At 43.0% G+C, this 16,939-nt stretch overlaps 1 protein-coding gene across 1 annotated transcript in view; it reads right to left on the reverse strand.

Annotated features, from left to right (window-relative positions):
• Positions 1 to 1,998: 1,998 nt before the first annotated feature.
• The window catches only part of LOC144752576 (opsin-VA-like), a 400,680-nt gene continuing 385,739 nt past the window's right edge, over positions 1,999 to 16,939 (reverse strand). Inside the window, exon 5 of the mRNA XM_078640464.1 lies at positions 1,999 to 3,225. Coding sequence (XP_078496590.1) covers positions 2,986 to 3,225 — 240 coding nt within the window. The 3' untranslated portion in view covers positions 1,999 to 2,985. The remainder of the gene's footprint in view (positions 3,226 to 16,939) is intronic.

Below are 16,939 nucleotides of genomic sequence, written 5' to 3' on the forward strand. Positions count from 1 at the left end.
ATGTTATGGTTTAGGTTTTGGCAAAGGTGTTCTTATGTATTAAAGAGAGCTATGGCTGTGGCCTGTGAAAGGAATATGGATTACAGAACACTGGTGGTATAGTGATTTGAGAAGGATAAGTTGGAGTTAGGCAGGAATGAGATAAACTGCTCAGGGGAGTCGTGGTAATATAGCTTTTTTAATAATACACAACCTGCTCTTATTGTGTGTGTATTCTCTAACGTTGTAATGGTAGTGTTAGTAGATAACGGTTGTGAGGTTTTCAATTAATGTGAAAAGAAACCTGCTTTTGGGGCGCATGAGAGTGGTTTGTGGGAATAGTAACTAAGAGACCTAAGCCTCTAGAGATGGAGGAGGTTACCTTTCCAGCTGAATGATAATTTTTTTAATAGTGTATCACAGTATTTTTCGAGTTGAAGATGATGAATGAATGGGATGTGTTGTGTGGCTGTATCATCTGCATGTGTGTGTGTGTGAGAGAGTTTGTGTTTTAAATGGAAAAGATGTGAAGCGTGTTGTCCTTGGGATGTAGAATGAAAGAGGGGCAATGTGGTGATTTCATTGTGTACTTGTTGATGTGAGAGTATTAATGAAAGCAGTCAGTAGGAGCTTGTTGATAGTTAAATTTGAGGCTTCCTTTGTAGCACTGTGTCTTGTAATATGTATTTGAATCCAATAAAGCATGTGTATTTTCCTCTCCCCCTTTGGTGATTCAACATAACAATCCTTCACTCATTCTCTACCGCTTCTGCTCCAGAAGACATTGCTTTCACTCATACTTGGCCTTGCAGTCAACAGGTCACCATTTGCCCAGAGGCTACATTCTCCCATGTTGTTGCCTAATCAGTTTCCATCCAGTTGTTCTACATAAGGATTCTGCTGACTTGTGCACACTAGTTTGTAACTCCTTCACCCTACAGCGACCTCTTTCCTTCCCTATCCTAATCACTCACATCTGAACAGTGCCCCAATCCCTGCTGAGCAAAATGCTTTGATGAACGATTGCATGAAACCCAATGCCTGTACAACCCAATGCCTTACAATGTACCCAGGAAGGTTTCCTGCTCTGAGCACCTATTCTTCTCATCTTTTATCTTGTGCCGTGCATGTTTTGCTATATGCCAGGTGTGATGTGCTTCCCATAAAAAACACACTCCTTAGCTTGTTTTCTCTTTATCTCTAATTCTTTTAATTTGTGATATTTTCCTTTTCTGTCCTGGTATTTACTTCATTCTTTTTGTGGCTACTTCGTACTGTTTTTTTCCCTCCTTTATGTCTAGTTTTTTCAAGCATTTTATACATACCTTCTGCAGTTTAGCAATTGATATTAGCTAGTCAGATTCCTGCTCAAACAATATTTCCTGTATTTCCTCATCCCTCCATTGTACTGTAAGCCGTGCCCTAATTAGTTGAGCTGTCATTTCTCCTAAATCACATAGTGTAGCCAATTTCTTCTATTATATAACACATTTGTCTAGTGTTTCATTCGCTCTTTGTGGTCTTGTATACAATGTGTTCTTATCATGTTCAGATTCACTTCCTTTGTATACTGCTGATCCTACAGACACTTTGCTGCTTCATCAGCCATATATCTGATCCCATGTCCTGCAGTATCTCTACCCTATCCATGGAAATTGAAAGCTTTCTGTCCCGCTGCATTTAGGGATGATATTAGCAATGTCCTCTTCCTGTCTGAGCGGGAACCCATACCATCTAACGCCTCTAAATAGTTAAAGAACATTTTCACAAATCAGTCCACAGTATTGGAGGTCCTTCGGGTATTGTAGGAAAAGGAGTGGCTTATTCAGTGAATCCATCCTTCTTATGCCCCTTTAACAATGTCTCTTTTAGATTGTCTAAAAAGGCAATCTTCTATAGATATATATATTTTGTTTACAATTTTATGTTCTACACACAACTCAGTATGGAACAAGGGTGGCCAAAGATCTGCTTGTAGGTATATTTCAGCGGTTCATCAAATGTGTTTTTTTTCTTCTCCAAGTTGCCTTTAAATGTACTTGTCTGTCATAATCGCTGAATCAACTACATTAGGTCAATATCTGTGCTCCTCCTAGACACCTCCCAATGGATGTAGTCCTTTTCCAATGCACAGTTGTTGACAAGCGAGGGACATGCACTTTCAGACGCGGGCAGAGCACACTCATATCAATTATCATTTTTGGAAGAAAACTTGGCATCAATGCAGTGAAGGAGTGCAGCTACCCCGCTAATAACTGATGAATCTGGGTAGGGAGCAACTGCCAAGTGCTTGGAGCCGCACCATCCGCCGCTGGTCTCCTCCATTAATCTCATCCTCATTGCCAACGTGAAGTGATATGACTTCCCTCAGTCCCAAAAAACATGTTAGTTGCTTCACGCATAAATGTTCCATGGCCCATTCAAATGTACATGCGGAAGAGCGTGTGTGGACACAATAAACCATATAATACAAGATATCACAGCACCTACCATCCTAAACCACTAAGTGTCGATAGAGTGAATGCAAAGTGAGCTGTAGACCAGCACATTTGAGAACAGAAGAGCACATGATCTGACAGTCTATCAAAACATTTGTTTTGTTTTTCATGTTTTAAAAGAGCAGAATTCAGCCTCTGGCTTTGTGTGGCAATTATAGGGCCTCTAAAATCTACTCGGAAATCCAACCCTGACAACTAAACGACTCTGAAATGTGGTACTCACAAAAATGAGTGACTACTTCAACAGTTAACAGTATTTCATCCTCATGAACACATATGAGGATATTACCAATGGCCTGATAGCATTGTCTCTAAAATGTAAGTTTTTTCAAAATCTGCACAATAAATGCAGATGTATGGACAAAGGTGTTATACAAAGGGAATTTTGTAAAATTGGTGCATGGTGCATGGAGAGAACACAGGTATTGGGAATTTGATAAGAAATCAGAAAATAAGCTCATGAGCAGAAAGTAGTAAAAAAATAGAAATTATAGTAACAATGAAAAATCTACATAGGGCATACTTTGTTGTCTGCTACTGGCAACTGAGCAAAAGAGTTGCAGGTACTTTGTTCATCTTCACTTTTCCTACTGCTCATGTTTGTGTGGGTTATGTGAGCACCGATTGTGTGCATCTCTCCACCCTGTGTGTCTCTGTTCAGCATTAATCTTTCAGACGTCTGGTTGATGTTGGATTCAGTCGCCTCCTTAATATTGCAGTGAAACATCTGCAGCAGACACCTCCTGAACTGAAAAGACAAGCAAACATATGTTTGAACATAAGACATCTGGTTATACACACAGAGAAAGTCATTGCAAATAATTTACTCCTCTATTCATGAGTCAAGCCACTGCATGAATCTGGCTAAACACAAGCATTTCTCAGATATCTACGTGGTTAACTTCTTTAGGTAGTTTTCCTCAGAGCTCTATGGAGAACCTGGCTGTCACCATTTTAATCAAGCCTAGAACTAAACTTATTTTAAAATCCTTAAACTTTTGCCTTATCAAAGTTTGGAGTATTGTTTTGTAAAAGACAGACCTCCATTCATCATTAAAAAATCCACAGTGAGGTTAAAATTTGAATTTAGGCAAATAGTGGTACCCTTTTACAAAAGATCAAAGTTTTATCGTATGAAGGAGCCTGTGTAGAATCATAAATGACTCATTTAAATTGGGCGGTTTAAGGCCATTCTGGGTCTTTATGGGTCAACTGTATCATTTTATGTGTGCTCTAGAAGACAACCAGAGCTTCCCCATGATTAATAATTGTCCTGAAATTAATTGTTCAAGTGAAAGATTGAAGGAGTCATTATAGATCCTTCTATGTCAGAAGTTATTTCTAATGATCTATTTTCTTAATTTATTTGCAGCGCTCGCTAGGGGTCACGGAAAGGAAAAAGTTGGAGCTGGGCTCCCTCATTGGATAGTGGAACTATGATGCTATCTCATTGGATAGTGGAACTATGATGCTATGGAGCCCGGCAACTGTGCCAGTGGAAGGCGGGGAGATCCAGAACAGAGCCGACCTGCAATGGGCAAGTGTCATGATAATGTGACTAAGGAAGATATGGATGTGAGAGGTTCAGCAGCATGATCCTTTATGGCTCATGCACCCAAGCGGAGATGTGTCTGAAACAACTGAAGAGACGAAGCACCTCGAAGCCCTGAGTGACATAGACGTCCAATGACCAGTTCATCCTGCAGTGCTCGATGGAGCGTGGGGACATGTCCACTGGGAGCTGCACTGATGCCTCGAAGTCCTGATGCCATCCCTATTCTTGCTGTGGTTGTGCTTCATCTAACAATGTCTGTTCCTCTGGGTCGTGCCTGTGCCTCTCAGGTCTCTGTTTTCATCCTTGTGCCTTAGTGCTTGACATCACCATGCCTCTGTCACTATCCATGTCTCTTTTTACTTTGTGATACATATGTCTCCTTTTCATCTCTGTGGACCTTCATCATCCGAGAGCTCCCGAGCAGTATCTGTTACCCCTTTCAAGTCAGTGCACCATTTACCACTGATGTGTCTCCACTGCCATCATAGGGTCTCCCTTTCCACTATTGCTTCTCTAAATGCCTACCCTGTCTCCTGAATACCAGGCCATTCATGTGCCCCTTATCTTTTGTGATATAGGTCGCTCCTAGAGAGTTATTACTGACAGTAAGATGGCCCCCCTGTACAGAATTAGGTGAGTGAGACCGAGTGTGATAGATACACGCAATATGGCTTTTGGCATAACAGAGATCTTAGATGGGTAGAAGGGTAAGTGGCTCACCTTTGTCCCTACTTGATGAAAAGAAGAACATTGGAAACATCATTGTACAAAGTCTCATGATAATTGCTGAGTGCATTCTTTTTTTGCAGTGTGGACTGTGCAGCAGCGCACTGGATTAACAGCAACTGGCGGAGTCCAGGTTTTGCTGTTGAGAGGGATCATAGGGCAGTAGTCCTGCCACATTCTGGGAGAGGTCCAATTATCTCTTTGTTGACTTCAGCATCTGGCCTGGCAACATAAGATAGTCCTTCAAGGCCTACAATGGAGCAGATAAGCGGCGCAGATTCCCTTTACTCTTAGAGCACATGAACAGAGAGCGAGAGAGAAACCCTAGTGTCAGAGCTGTATGTACCCAGTCTGTATTGAAGCTGTTCATAAAGAAGTCTGTAACCTCTATTAGCCTGGCCAGAGATATTGCTTTAAGTCAGCCCAAGTCAGGGAATGAGGAGGTTTGTGGGAGCACACTGGGGAACAAACCACAGCCCTATTGCACTTGGAACCTACCTCGTGAGATTAGAAGGTTGATACTCTTATTGAGACTCGACTTGTTGCCCCTAAGAAAAGGTACTGGCATTTGGGATAAAATACTGAAAGAGGCGAGAATTTGTGAAATGTGCTGTTTACAAGTTCAAGATTTTAATCGTGGTATATGTGTGTCCGAAGCCACAAAAGACTAGGCACATTTTTTTAAGACCATCATTTATCAAATGTAACATTCATTCTGCCAATGAGGCCCATTTATTTGTCATTTATTTGTCTTGTCCCCACCAAATGAAATGGTCTGTCACAGGATTTTTCAATTTTTTAGAACTTTCCTAGCTGTTTATTAGGTAGTTTTAATTATATTTAATATGCTGTAATATTTTGATGGTTGGTTATTTGATTGTATATGTGTCTTAATATTTTTCCTCTTGCTTCATAGAAATGCTTTGCCCTATTTTTCACTTGTATGCAATATTTTGCACTTTGCTGTTTTACATGACTGTTTCATCGTCCCTTGCACTCTGCACAGTATGTATGATAATAGATTTTTATGAGGCAGCCTTGTACAAAGGAAGAATTATTTTTTGAATTTAAAGTCTTAACCTGTAGTGTGTCATTTTGTGGACCACCATAGGATTTCCATATCATAATAAACTTGAATTGACTTGACTTGAAATGTACCCTCTTCTCCCCACCTAGATGAACAGCAATTGGTGACAGCTAGTTCACAGGGAATGCAGTCTCCTTCTAATCAATGAGGTTGATATCCGCATCAAAGAGCTCCCCTCACTGAGTTGAGTGGTCTGGATGATTCTTGATTTCTCAGCTCAACTAACATGAAGAGTGAATCAGGGCTGGCTAATGATGAGGCCATCCAGGATGTATATATGACGATACAACGCTATCATTTAGAACGTGGTACACTACATCGCTGTTTTTACTACGAGAGCCGTTACAACGACTTGCGCTGGAGTGCGCTGGATTTAGGAATAGTGTGATTTACTATTCCAACTCCAGTCTACGTACAGTAGGGACGGTGTTGGAGTAGTGAATCACAGTATTCCTTAGTCTAGAGGGCCCTCCAGTGCATGTCGTTGTAACAACTTGTGTTGTAAAAACAGTGATGTAAATGTATTGCAGTGTTTTGACTGCGTTGTAAAGGTAGTTTTCCACCCTGGACATATCCTGAGTCTAGTTTGTCACCACTGAGCTGTCAGCACGGTTTCACATTTCACCACCGTTCAATTGGCTGCGTGGTGCTCATAATTGATTTTCCACTCCAGCTTACTCCACCAGCACAGTGTATCTCCTAGCCTTGCCACTTCACTCAGCAACAGACTGATTGCAGGACAATTCAGATTTTTTGAAGCTGCCTCCATCCTCTACTTGCTCAACAACGTTTTTTCAATATCATTGACATCCATTTGAGTACTGCATTTCACTCCTTTGCTAAGCCGGCCGAATGTCTTAAATATAAACACTTTCCAAACACACTCAATGGTTTGGGATGGGGACTAATTCCAAGAAGGCTGATATGGGCCCTTTCAGTGGCTAGAAAATGAAACTAGTCAAAGTTATAAAGGCGTGCAAAATCAGTTGAAATGTGTGTTATCAACATCATGCCTGTGGTAATAAAAGAAAAGGGGCGGACGGTGTCCAGAACAGAATTTAGGACAGACATAATAGAGGTTCCTTTGAAAAAGCAAATTAGCATTGAACATTGATAGTAAAGAGGATCTCCACATGAGGACTCAGCTGACCTCATTTTTCATCTTTTTCATTTAGTGGAGATAAATAGCACAAGAGACGTTGCAAGCAAGAAAGATTCAGACAAAATCATCAAAAGATGCTTTTTCCAGCTTACAATAGTTAAGAGCATGTAACCATTCCTACAAAAAGCTTTAACAGCATCACTAATGAAAGCAATCAATGATTTTGTCTATATTTCATGATGCTAATGCTGTACTCTCTGGCCTGTCAGCCTATACAATGAAAAGCTTCAGAAAGGAATGAACAAAGCTGGGCGAGCTATTTTAAGTTAAATAAATAGTCTCACATTACTTTGCAAATGTTGTTCCCTATAAAATCAGGAGTGAAGTTTCTGCCCCTGGTTCATCGGGCCTTGTGGAACTCGGGCACAAAGGATCTATTACCCACCGGATTTTTTTTGTGCAGGAAGCTGCACAAAAGCAATCCTGCATGCAACACAGACACCTTGCACCATGGTGCAGGGGTGCCTGCATTGGCACTAGGCAGGAAATTGTGCACCAGCTCAGGGGAAAAGGACAGGAATGCACCGTATTTCATATATATGGTGCATTCCTGGCCTTTCACATTGGTGTAGGGTAGGGTAGCAAGACTTGCGGGACTGCCCTATGACAATTCCTCATAAATAAGCCCCACATTCTCTATTGATTATGGACACGGGGACGATGTGGCCTAAGGACATCACCTCAATTAAGAACAGTTTTCATAAATATGTATTTGGTCAATAAATTAATATCCCATCTTTACAAACTGCCTTAAAAACTAATGTAGCTTTCTTGGATTGCCACCATTTTGTATTAAATTATATATATGTTGAAAGGTATTCATCGGTTCAGGAGCAAATAGAAGAGAGATCAGCCAGTACCCGGATTTTTAGCATTGTGGGCACGTAATGTTTGGATTGGAACTGAATAACATGTTGTGGTTTAAACGGATAACGCCTAGACTTATAATTCAAATAGCGCACTCTAACTTTGGAAATTCAAGATATTGTAATTGTGATTGTAATTTATATTTATATAACGCATTATCACCAACAGTCTCTAAGCGCTTGCTTTGGGAACACGTCCTGGTTTTTCCCTGTGAGATAACCCGTACTGGGCACCCCCAAGGTGAAAGCCAGGCATCCCGCCACGGGGGGCCATAGTGGAGATTAAGCAAGCTATTGCCCGGAGTTGCAGAGTGTGAACCCGTGATTCCAGCAGGCACCGAAGCGAGAATTATCGAGTGCGTGGACATTTTGGGCTCATGACCCTGCCGCGAAGATTATTTTCCATTCAGACACCCTATCTACAATATGATCTAGAAAACGAGATTGATCCACACCTAGAACGAGCCTGGTGAGAAAAATAATGGCAAGAGGTAGGCAGCTTTATTATTTAATTTTTAATTATTTTGAAAGCGTTATGTTGCCAAATAGCTTTTTGGTTTGAGTGTGTAAAAAAAAGCAAGGGCAGAAAAAATTACTTAACAATAAAACAATCAGGACTAAGATTACTGACGACAACTGAAACAGAGTTGAAATAGACGGATTTCACAGGCTGATCAGCAAAACAGAAATCTTTAAGCCTTGTGCTGAAAATAAATACTTTGTCTGAGCTCTCAGTTTTCAAGGGAGAAAGTTCCACAGTCCAAGAACTGGGAATTGGAAAGCGAGCCCCCTGTAGTTGTCTTCATACCATGTTGGACAGATAACAATCACATATGGGATGAGAGTAGAGAACGAACTGTAATACACTGTCTTATCATCTTGGAGATGTCTGACTTCTACTGGCCTTGCAAGACGTTGTGTGGTAGGCAAAGGCATTAGATTGTCATGGTCTACTCTACTCACAGTCAGGGCAAAGCTTTCCTGGACTCTGATAACTGATCACATATTCAAACATTCTTCACTGTCATTGTGAGGTTCTCAATCCTTTTGAGTATGGTCATCAGGTAGGCAAGCATGCCTCTGTAGACAATATTACTGTAAAGTGTGTTACAACCATCGGACCAGAGCATAATAAGTTTCTGTATTCTTTCGGAGAATCCCAATGACATCTGGGCAATGGTTATGGTTACACTAATGAAGCGTGGCTGAGTGCCACTGACCCTAGAAGTGCTTGACTCATGATGATCTGAGTTTGTGTAATTATTGAAGGGGTAGCCACATTGACAATGGATAAACTGGCTGTTGTAATAGAAGGAGGTACAGTAGCCATATTGTAGAAGTAGATGGTTTAATAAGATTACAAGTAAAAGTCCAAGTATAGAAGATGGTATTTATTAAGCCCCATCAGGAGCAGCATCCTTGCTGCTGAGCCCACGCACTCCAACTGTCTCTCACTCAACTACACCAGGAACTCAAGCACTCCATTACATCACCAAGCACTCCAGCATTCCACTACACTGGCTGAGCAGCAGGGAACAGGTGACTAAGTCAAAGGATGCATAGTAACAATTCAAGTCACATCACATCTCCTTCCCTAAGGGAAAACAATTAACAATATGAAACAATGTACAATGGAAATACACATCATCCTATATCATAAGCACGAGGTAAGGACATACAGGGCAAAACTATCTCATTGCAAATTGAAAGGACCATAGACAGAAAAATAGCAAAACAGTCCTTTATTATAACAATGTATTACTGTGCAGGACTTGGAGAATTAAGGACACCTACATGGTGTAACACCCTGAGGACACCACTGAGAATTAAGGACACCTCAGTGGTGTAACACCGTCAGGACACCACAGTGGTGTAATACCCTTATTCACCCCCTTCTGCACTCCACAGAAATTAAAGAACAACGGGGCATATTATCAAGGACTGGTGTTAAAATTATCGCCGTTTTATCGGCAGGAAACTGCCGATAAAACGGCGATAATGGGCTTGATAATACGCCCTTGTTAATTCCCATCGAAGCCCATGTTAACATCAGAACATGGGCTTTTATGGGAATTAACAAGGGCGTATTATCAAGCCCATTATCGACGTTTTATCTGCAGGTTCCTGCCGATAAAATGGCGATACTTTTAACACCGGTCCTTGATAATATGCCCCCACATTCGTACTAACTAGGGTACACGACACTGCAAAGCACACACAAACTGTAAGCCTGAGGTGACAAAAAGTCTCAGGCAACATACACACATACACTTTTTACAAGAAACTCAGCTGGCATGGCATATCTCTACCAGCATCTACTGAGATCTAGAAGCTTCAAGTTGGTGTAAAGTAAGCTGTGTCACAATAGCTTGCACCATGGCGCTCATGCTGTGAGGCCCTGTTAACCGAACTGTGTAGCTCACGCAGTGAGGCCCTGCCAATGGACTCACAGTTGGATTTGCAGCATGAGCGAGAACCACGAGTTGAGGAGGGCACGAGCCATGGCATCAGTCCAATTTCTTTGATGACCACTTTACGGCAGTGAAAAGTTCTGATTCCTGCAGAGCACTAACAGCACTATTGTGTGTAGTCGTACGTGACTCGGTTAGGTCACATGTGAGGCAGACGAACACGTTTAGTTCTGCTGACGGCATCACAGTCATTTAGAACTATGCAGCACCAGTTGTAGAATGCTCAGGTGAAGGACTGGTATGCTGACCTAAATGGAGCACACCTGGCCTTTTGTGATGCACAGCGTCAAGGGAAATCACAGCAGTGCATGCAGCAATGTTCATTGGTTCCCATGTCTTCAGATACTCTGTCAGAAGGACATCATGGCAGTGCATGCAGCAATGTTCAGTGGTTCCGGAGTCTTCAGGTATTTTGTCAGCTGTGTGGGGCCTCGGAAAGGTCATGCTATTTCAGACATTCCAGGCAGGGCTTAAAGTGGTCCGGGTCTGAGCACCGGCGATTATTTTCAGGGGGCCTCGAAACAGGTCTCTATCGGGCTTTATTTTCGGGCCTTGCAGAGGTAGTCCGTTTTCTTTTTTTCTTGCACCAAACTTGTTTTAATCATGACCCCCACCCCCTTTCTATCGGTCACCTTCTGCTTCTCTTTCTCTCCTGTACTCTTTCCCTTCTCTTATTTTCTTCTTCTCCGTCACCTCGTTTATCTCTCTCTGTCTCCCTTCATTCACTGGTTCCGCGCCCCCACCTCATCTTTCTATAAGTAAGTGCCTAGCTCTCTTGCTCGCTTATTTCCCTCACACATCACCACATCCCTCCCTCTGTGCTCTTTACACTTGGGCGCTTGCGCTGGAATGCCAGTCTGCTGCTGCACGTGCCTCCTGACGCCAGGTCCTTGCAGTCACGTGCCTGGCCACGGCCTGCCTGGTCTTGTGTTCAATAAGTAGTCCAGACGAGGAGTAGAAGGAGAGTACTTTATTGAAGGCTTAAACCCCAAGGCAGCAGCCGCAGGCTATTAGCTTCTCATGTCTTCTCCCTCCCACTCTAGAATCTACAATAATCCCACACAGAAGCACACGCTCGAGCAGTAACCTAACAACACTCTCAGGTGCTCAAGCCTAGCTCGAGCACCAACACAACACTTCCCCCTCCCTACAAATAACTAAAAAAGAAAGAAAAAAACAACAACAATAGTCAGCTACAGAACCTTAAAATTGGAAATGAAGCAATAAAGCAAGGAGATATTTGGTAGGATAGATTGAAACATGTAAAACATTGCAAGAAATAAAATGTACTAATTAGTAATAAATGTGTGTAACATAATTATCAAATCTCTTCGGCCTGGTGCGCAAACGTTTTGTCGGAGGAACAACTACTACTTCGCTACTTACATGAATATCCCTCTGTACAGTGGGAGAGCTCTACCCAGATCATAGTTCACCTCCGGTATGTACCAACGGTTCAATGGGAATGTCGATAGGATGGGAAGTAGCATTGGTATTACCAACGTCATCGACCCAGTCATGTCTCCCTACCTGTGCCAGCTTGTTTGTAGCACGTTCCACATCAATGCGTCCTTTGAATAACGCAATCCTATTGGCGTTCCACACCTTACCATCACTCAAAAGTGCGGAATTACAAAGGATCTTAAGTACTTTGAGAGGAACAGAATAGGTACTCTCACCTTTGCGCACAAGTCTACCTTTCTTGACTTTGACAATGTCACCAACCTGTAAATTAACTCTCCTTCCTTTGCCAGTATGTGTCTCAACTAAGTGGTTTTGGTTGGCTTCCAGTATTTGCTTGACACTTTTAAGAAACCAGGGGACAATCTTTGTGCAATTAAGCTATCCCATCTTATCCTTTGTGCGGGGGGTACGTCCCATCATGAGTTCAACTGGAGAATGCCCAGTGGATTGACATTTGGTAACTCTGTAAGCACAAACCATTTTCCTCAATTCATCCTCCCAATCTTTCTCATTACTGTGTCGGATATCAAATCTTAAGGGAGACATTCCCTGGCAAAAAACCTCTCCCAAGAAGTACAACAAATTTCCTGTATCAGCTTTCTTTACAATTTTGTACTCTGGCCGTTTGGAGAAATGGTCTACTACTACTAAAATGTATTTTTGCAGACTTTCTTCTGTTTTAACCAGCCCAAATATGTCAACTCCAATCCTTTCCCAAGGCATGTTAGGGACCACAATGGGATGTAAACTGGGCTTGCATGTGGTTAAGCTCTTATCAGAGTTTGCGCATTCAAAACAATCACTTACAACCCTTTCAATGTCCCTGTCAACACCAGGCCACCAATAGGATTGTTTAATTCTGCACTTGGTTTTGGCAATACCCAAGTGACCATTGTGACAAAGGTTAATGATTTTATCACGAAAGATTTAAGGTGCTTGAGCCTAGCTCGAGCCCCAACACAACACTTGGCAGGAAGGTGGGGGGTGGCTATCCCTCGCCGCTGCTGGGTGGCGCGGTTTGTTTTTCCTCATACTCCACTGCGTATTTCCCAGTAGCCTCTGGTTCACCCCTGCCCCGGACGCCTCTCATGCGCAGCTCCTCCGAGCACGCGGCTCTGAGCTAGGAGCAGGCAGGAGGCAGAAAATACTAGCGTGAGGGCCCTTTCCCATGCTCCCTGCAGCGCTACCACTCTGGAGGCCAGCGGTGCTCCCCGCCCTCTTCTCCTGCGAGCAGGAGACGTGGGAGGTACTGCCCTTTGTCACACCCAAGTGGCAGCTTTCAGCTGCTGTCAGTGACGGGAACATCACATGTAGTAGAGTCACTGTGAGGGGTATACACCTGTTACAACGGATCTTTTACTCCGCACTACCATTACAACGCGACTTTTACTCCGCATACCATTACAACGCATTGCGCTGGGGGGCGCTCTAGGATAGGGAATAAGTATAATTTACTATCCAACACCTTCCCTAGGGTCCACGGGGACTGGAGTTAGAATAGTAAATTATACTTACCACTATCCAGCGCCCCAAAGCGCTATGCGTTGTAATGGTATGCGTTGTAATGGTCGCGTTGTAATGGTAGGTAGTTGTAACGGTATGCGGAGTAACGTCATATATCCCTGTGAGGCCTTCGTGCCTGCCACCTAGCCACCCATCTCGTTCACTCCTGATAAGGAAGATCATGTCTAACCTGCTTCGAATCCGGAAAGGGGGTCACCATCACACCGAGAGTCTCTCGTGACAGGGGAAAGGGCCAGCATCACAAGCAGAGTTATATCTGATGGTGAATGGGACCTCCATCACCAGAGGCACAACTAGAGCCCCATTTCAGGGGGTAATTCTTCCAGCAAGAGACAAAGTAGAGATGCAGGGGATCTAAGAAGGGGTGAAAAAACAACAAAGCCTCATTAACAAGCAAATAGTCTTTTAAATACCGGTGAAGTACTCGGGTGGGGCTGTGAGCGTGCCCGATAAAGCTGTCTCAGCCCAGGTTGCCACACACAACGAGGTGCAAAACCCTTTGAGCCCAATGGGCATTGTACACCTGTCCATCACATCAAGAGATAATGACTTTTCTGGCACCTATCTCCGAGTCATTCTGAGTAAAGCTTTGTTTATTGGGTAAGTTACGTAGAACTAAGAATAACAATAAAACGTATAATTTTATAGATTTAGCGCCTTATTTTTTGTAAGCATATGATTGCGATCCTACAACCAGCCTCCAAACACACACAGCCGCACAGAGTACTTCACAGGTCTTTAAAAGACCATTTGCTTGTTAATGAGGCTTTGTTGTTTTTCACCCCTTTGTAGGCCCATGCAGCTCCACTCTGCCTATTGCTTGAAGAATTAGCCTCCCCGAAATGTTCTCTTAGCCCCCCCCTCGAAATTTGGCTCTACTTGCGCCTCTGGGGAGGGTGTATGGCGTTATCCATAAATTGCTTTATTTAGACCACACCCCTTTAAGAGGTTTGCCCAGCCCCTTTTAGAGCACCCCCAGTTTTGTTTCTCCCAATTAAAGCCCTGATTCCAGGCCCTGCTAAGGTCTTATGTCTCTCCAGTGGCCCAGGATTTTTGAGGACAAAAAGAAACATGGCCACTCACTCAGCATGGACAATAAATCACAGTATAAGTATACATCCACAATACAAACAAAACATGTGAGCTGTTGCGTTCTTCCCTTTCCCTTTTGTCCCTCCCCACTACCGTTTCCCACGCCCTCCCCAGCTGAGCGTTCTAAAATGTTGACATACGCCAGTTGACTCTCACAGCGAGCGGACGCTCCCCCTCGCTCCACATACCTCTTCAGACAGTTACTACATACAGTGGACTGTCATTCTTTACAAATTTGGCGACAGGTCTCCAACAAAGCCGAGCCAGCGTGCAAGGAGGAGGAACCTTCAATAACCTACATTTGCTCCTAAAAAGTAACTACGGATTTACAAGCTGCCTCCGACAATCTCATCATTCAAAGGTCAGTGATTACGAGGAACAAGCAGTAATATTTTACAACCTAATCACAAGTAAAGGTCTCTTTAAGCCACAAGATTCCTTGCGAGGTGGCAGCAATCATCATCACACACATGTTCACCCCACCTGCTCAGTCTTCGCCAGCGTGAGTGCTTCAGTTATATTTGCAGAATGAAGAATTGATTGCCAGTACCAGCAAAGAGAAATTTACATGTGTGTATTATACTGAAAGAAGTCGAGTGCAAATAATTTTCCATGAAGATTTATTGAGTAGTAGATTACATGGAAAGAGCCCCACCAGAAGCAGCTTCCCTGCTGCTCAGCCCATACACCAACTGATTCAGGCACTCCAACATTCCACATGAAATGATGGCTGTCATTCACACAAGCAGTATACAGCAGTGGTATGAAACAGAATAAATATATGGATGTCAAGCTTACAAAGGTGGAAAAGGATGGAAATGGAGAGGTGAGCTACACAATAGAAGTTCCCCAAAAGCAGGTTGGGTGGAAGGTGTAGGAGGGACCCACACAGCACAAGGTACATTTGTAAAATGCAACATGTGCAATATATGTGGATGAACCACAGGAAACAATGTACGGTAAAGTAAGGGAGAAGAAGGTGTGGGAGGGACCCACACAGCACAGCGTAAAACTGTAACATGCAACATGCACACAAGATCTGGGGTTACCACATGAAAGTTTGAACAAAGCACACAGAACAATGTAAAATGTATGTAATAAATGTGGGTGCAGGCCACAGGACAAAATGTAAATTTAAAAGAGAACTAGGTGTGGCGTAGAAGCTACCACACTGTAAAATGCAATGCATAGAAACAAGTACAGAGTAAAATACAATAAGTGTATGGATAATGCCACACAGTACATGCAATATGTACGAACAACTTGTGAAGTTTAGCTTTAAAAGAAGGCAACAAAATTCATATGCAAAATGGCATAAAGTAGCCCCATTAACCATTAAGAAAAATGATAAACGATTTGTTTAATTGTAGAATGACATAGAAGCACATGAAAATATGAGCATTGTCCATAAGAAAACAATAGGACAAAAACAAATAAGTAGTCACCGTGGTCTGGTTTCTGGATACTAGCGGAATGCATTAGTTTCAAATGGAACTGTTGCGTTTTTTTATAACTGTCGTAGCATTGTCATAAATCGGAAACAGCGGAACAGAGATGAAAGGTATCAGCGGGAAATACCTTCAGTTCATAACTTCTTCAGAGAAATCCCTGTTAAAAGCAAACACCTTGGTGGAAGAATCCATAACTGCCAAAAGTGCAGAATATGACCAAGATCTGAAAGTAAAGTATGCTGGCCATAAATGCTGTGAGAAATAGTTCAGGAATGCGAGATACGTATGACATAGCTGCAGACTCCGGTAACTGCAATTGTCTGAGGGGATGAAATACTACAAACAGAGTGCAAAGCTGGTGCTTGTGGCAACATGCAAGCTCAAGATGGCAGCACGTACAGCACGCAGTGCCGGATGGCTCACGGGGCGCTGAAGCAACTGGGCGTCCCCCAGCAGCAATAAGAAGTGAGTCACAGGTGTCACAGTGGAGCGAAAAAAGAATCAGAAGGCAGCAGGTGAAAGGTAGCCTCATGATACTTTAGCTATAATTTTGTCGGAAAAAACGTGGTTGGCAAAGATGTTGGGGCAAACTCAAAATGGCGGCACGCACGGTGACGCCGCGCCTGATAGCTCCTGGCATCATAGTGCTCCTAAACATTGCAGCTGGCAGGAAAACAACATCATGGAGGCATTGAAGACAGCTGAGCACAGTTAAGACTGCGCGGTCTGCATGTGCTCATGGCAGATTTTTAAAAATGAAGGAACGGTTAAACTGCCATGAAGAGGGTACAGGAGTAGAAATACGGAAAAATATTCACAAATGTCCCACCGAATACAGCCACGAGTCCCTGCCACCACAAATACATGCAACATCCTCCGATTTAGCCAGGTTATCACTGCAAAGTAGAACGGGTAGAGCAGACAGGTTCCTGAGGTCTTCTCCACAGTAGGAAGCTTTCAGGGTGCTTGAATGAAGAAAGGCAAAAGTAAGCGGCAATTGATCAGTCCTTTAGAAAAGAGCGGCAATTGAGGAAACACTCTGAATGTGACCTCCAGTAGATGGC

The sequence above is a fragment of the Lissotriton helveticus genome, chromosome 5_1, assembly GCF_964261635.1.
Source record: "Lissotriton helveticus chromosome 5_1, aLisHel1.1, whole genome shotgun sequence".
NCBI classification, from domain to species: Eukaryota; Metazoa; Chordata; class Amphibia; order Caudata; family Salamandridae; genus Lissotriton; species Lissotriton helveticus.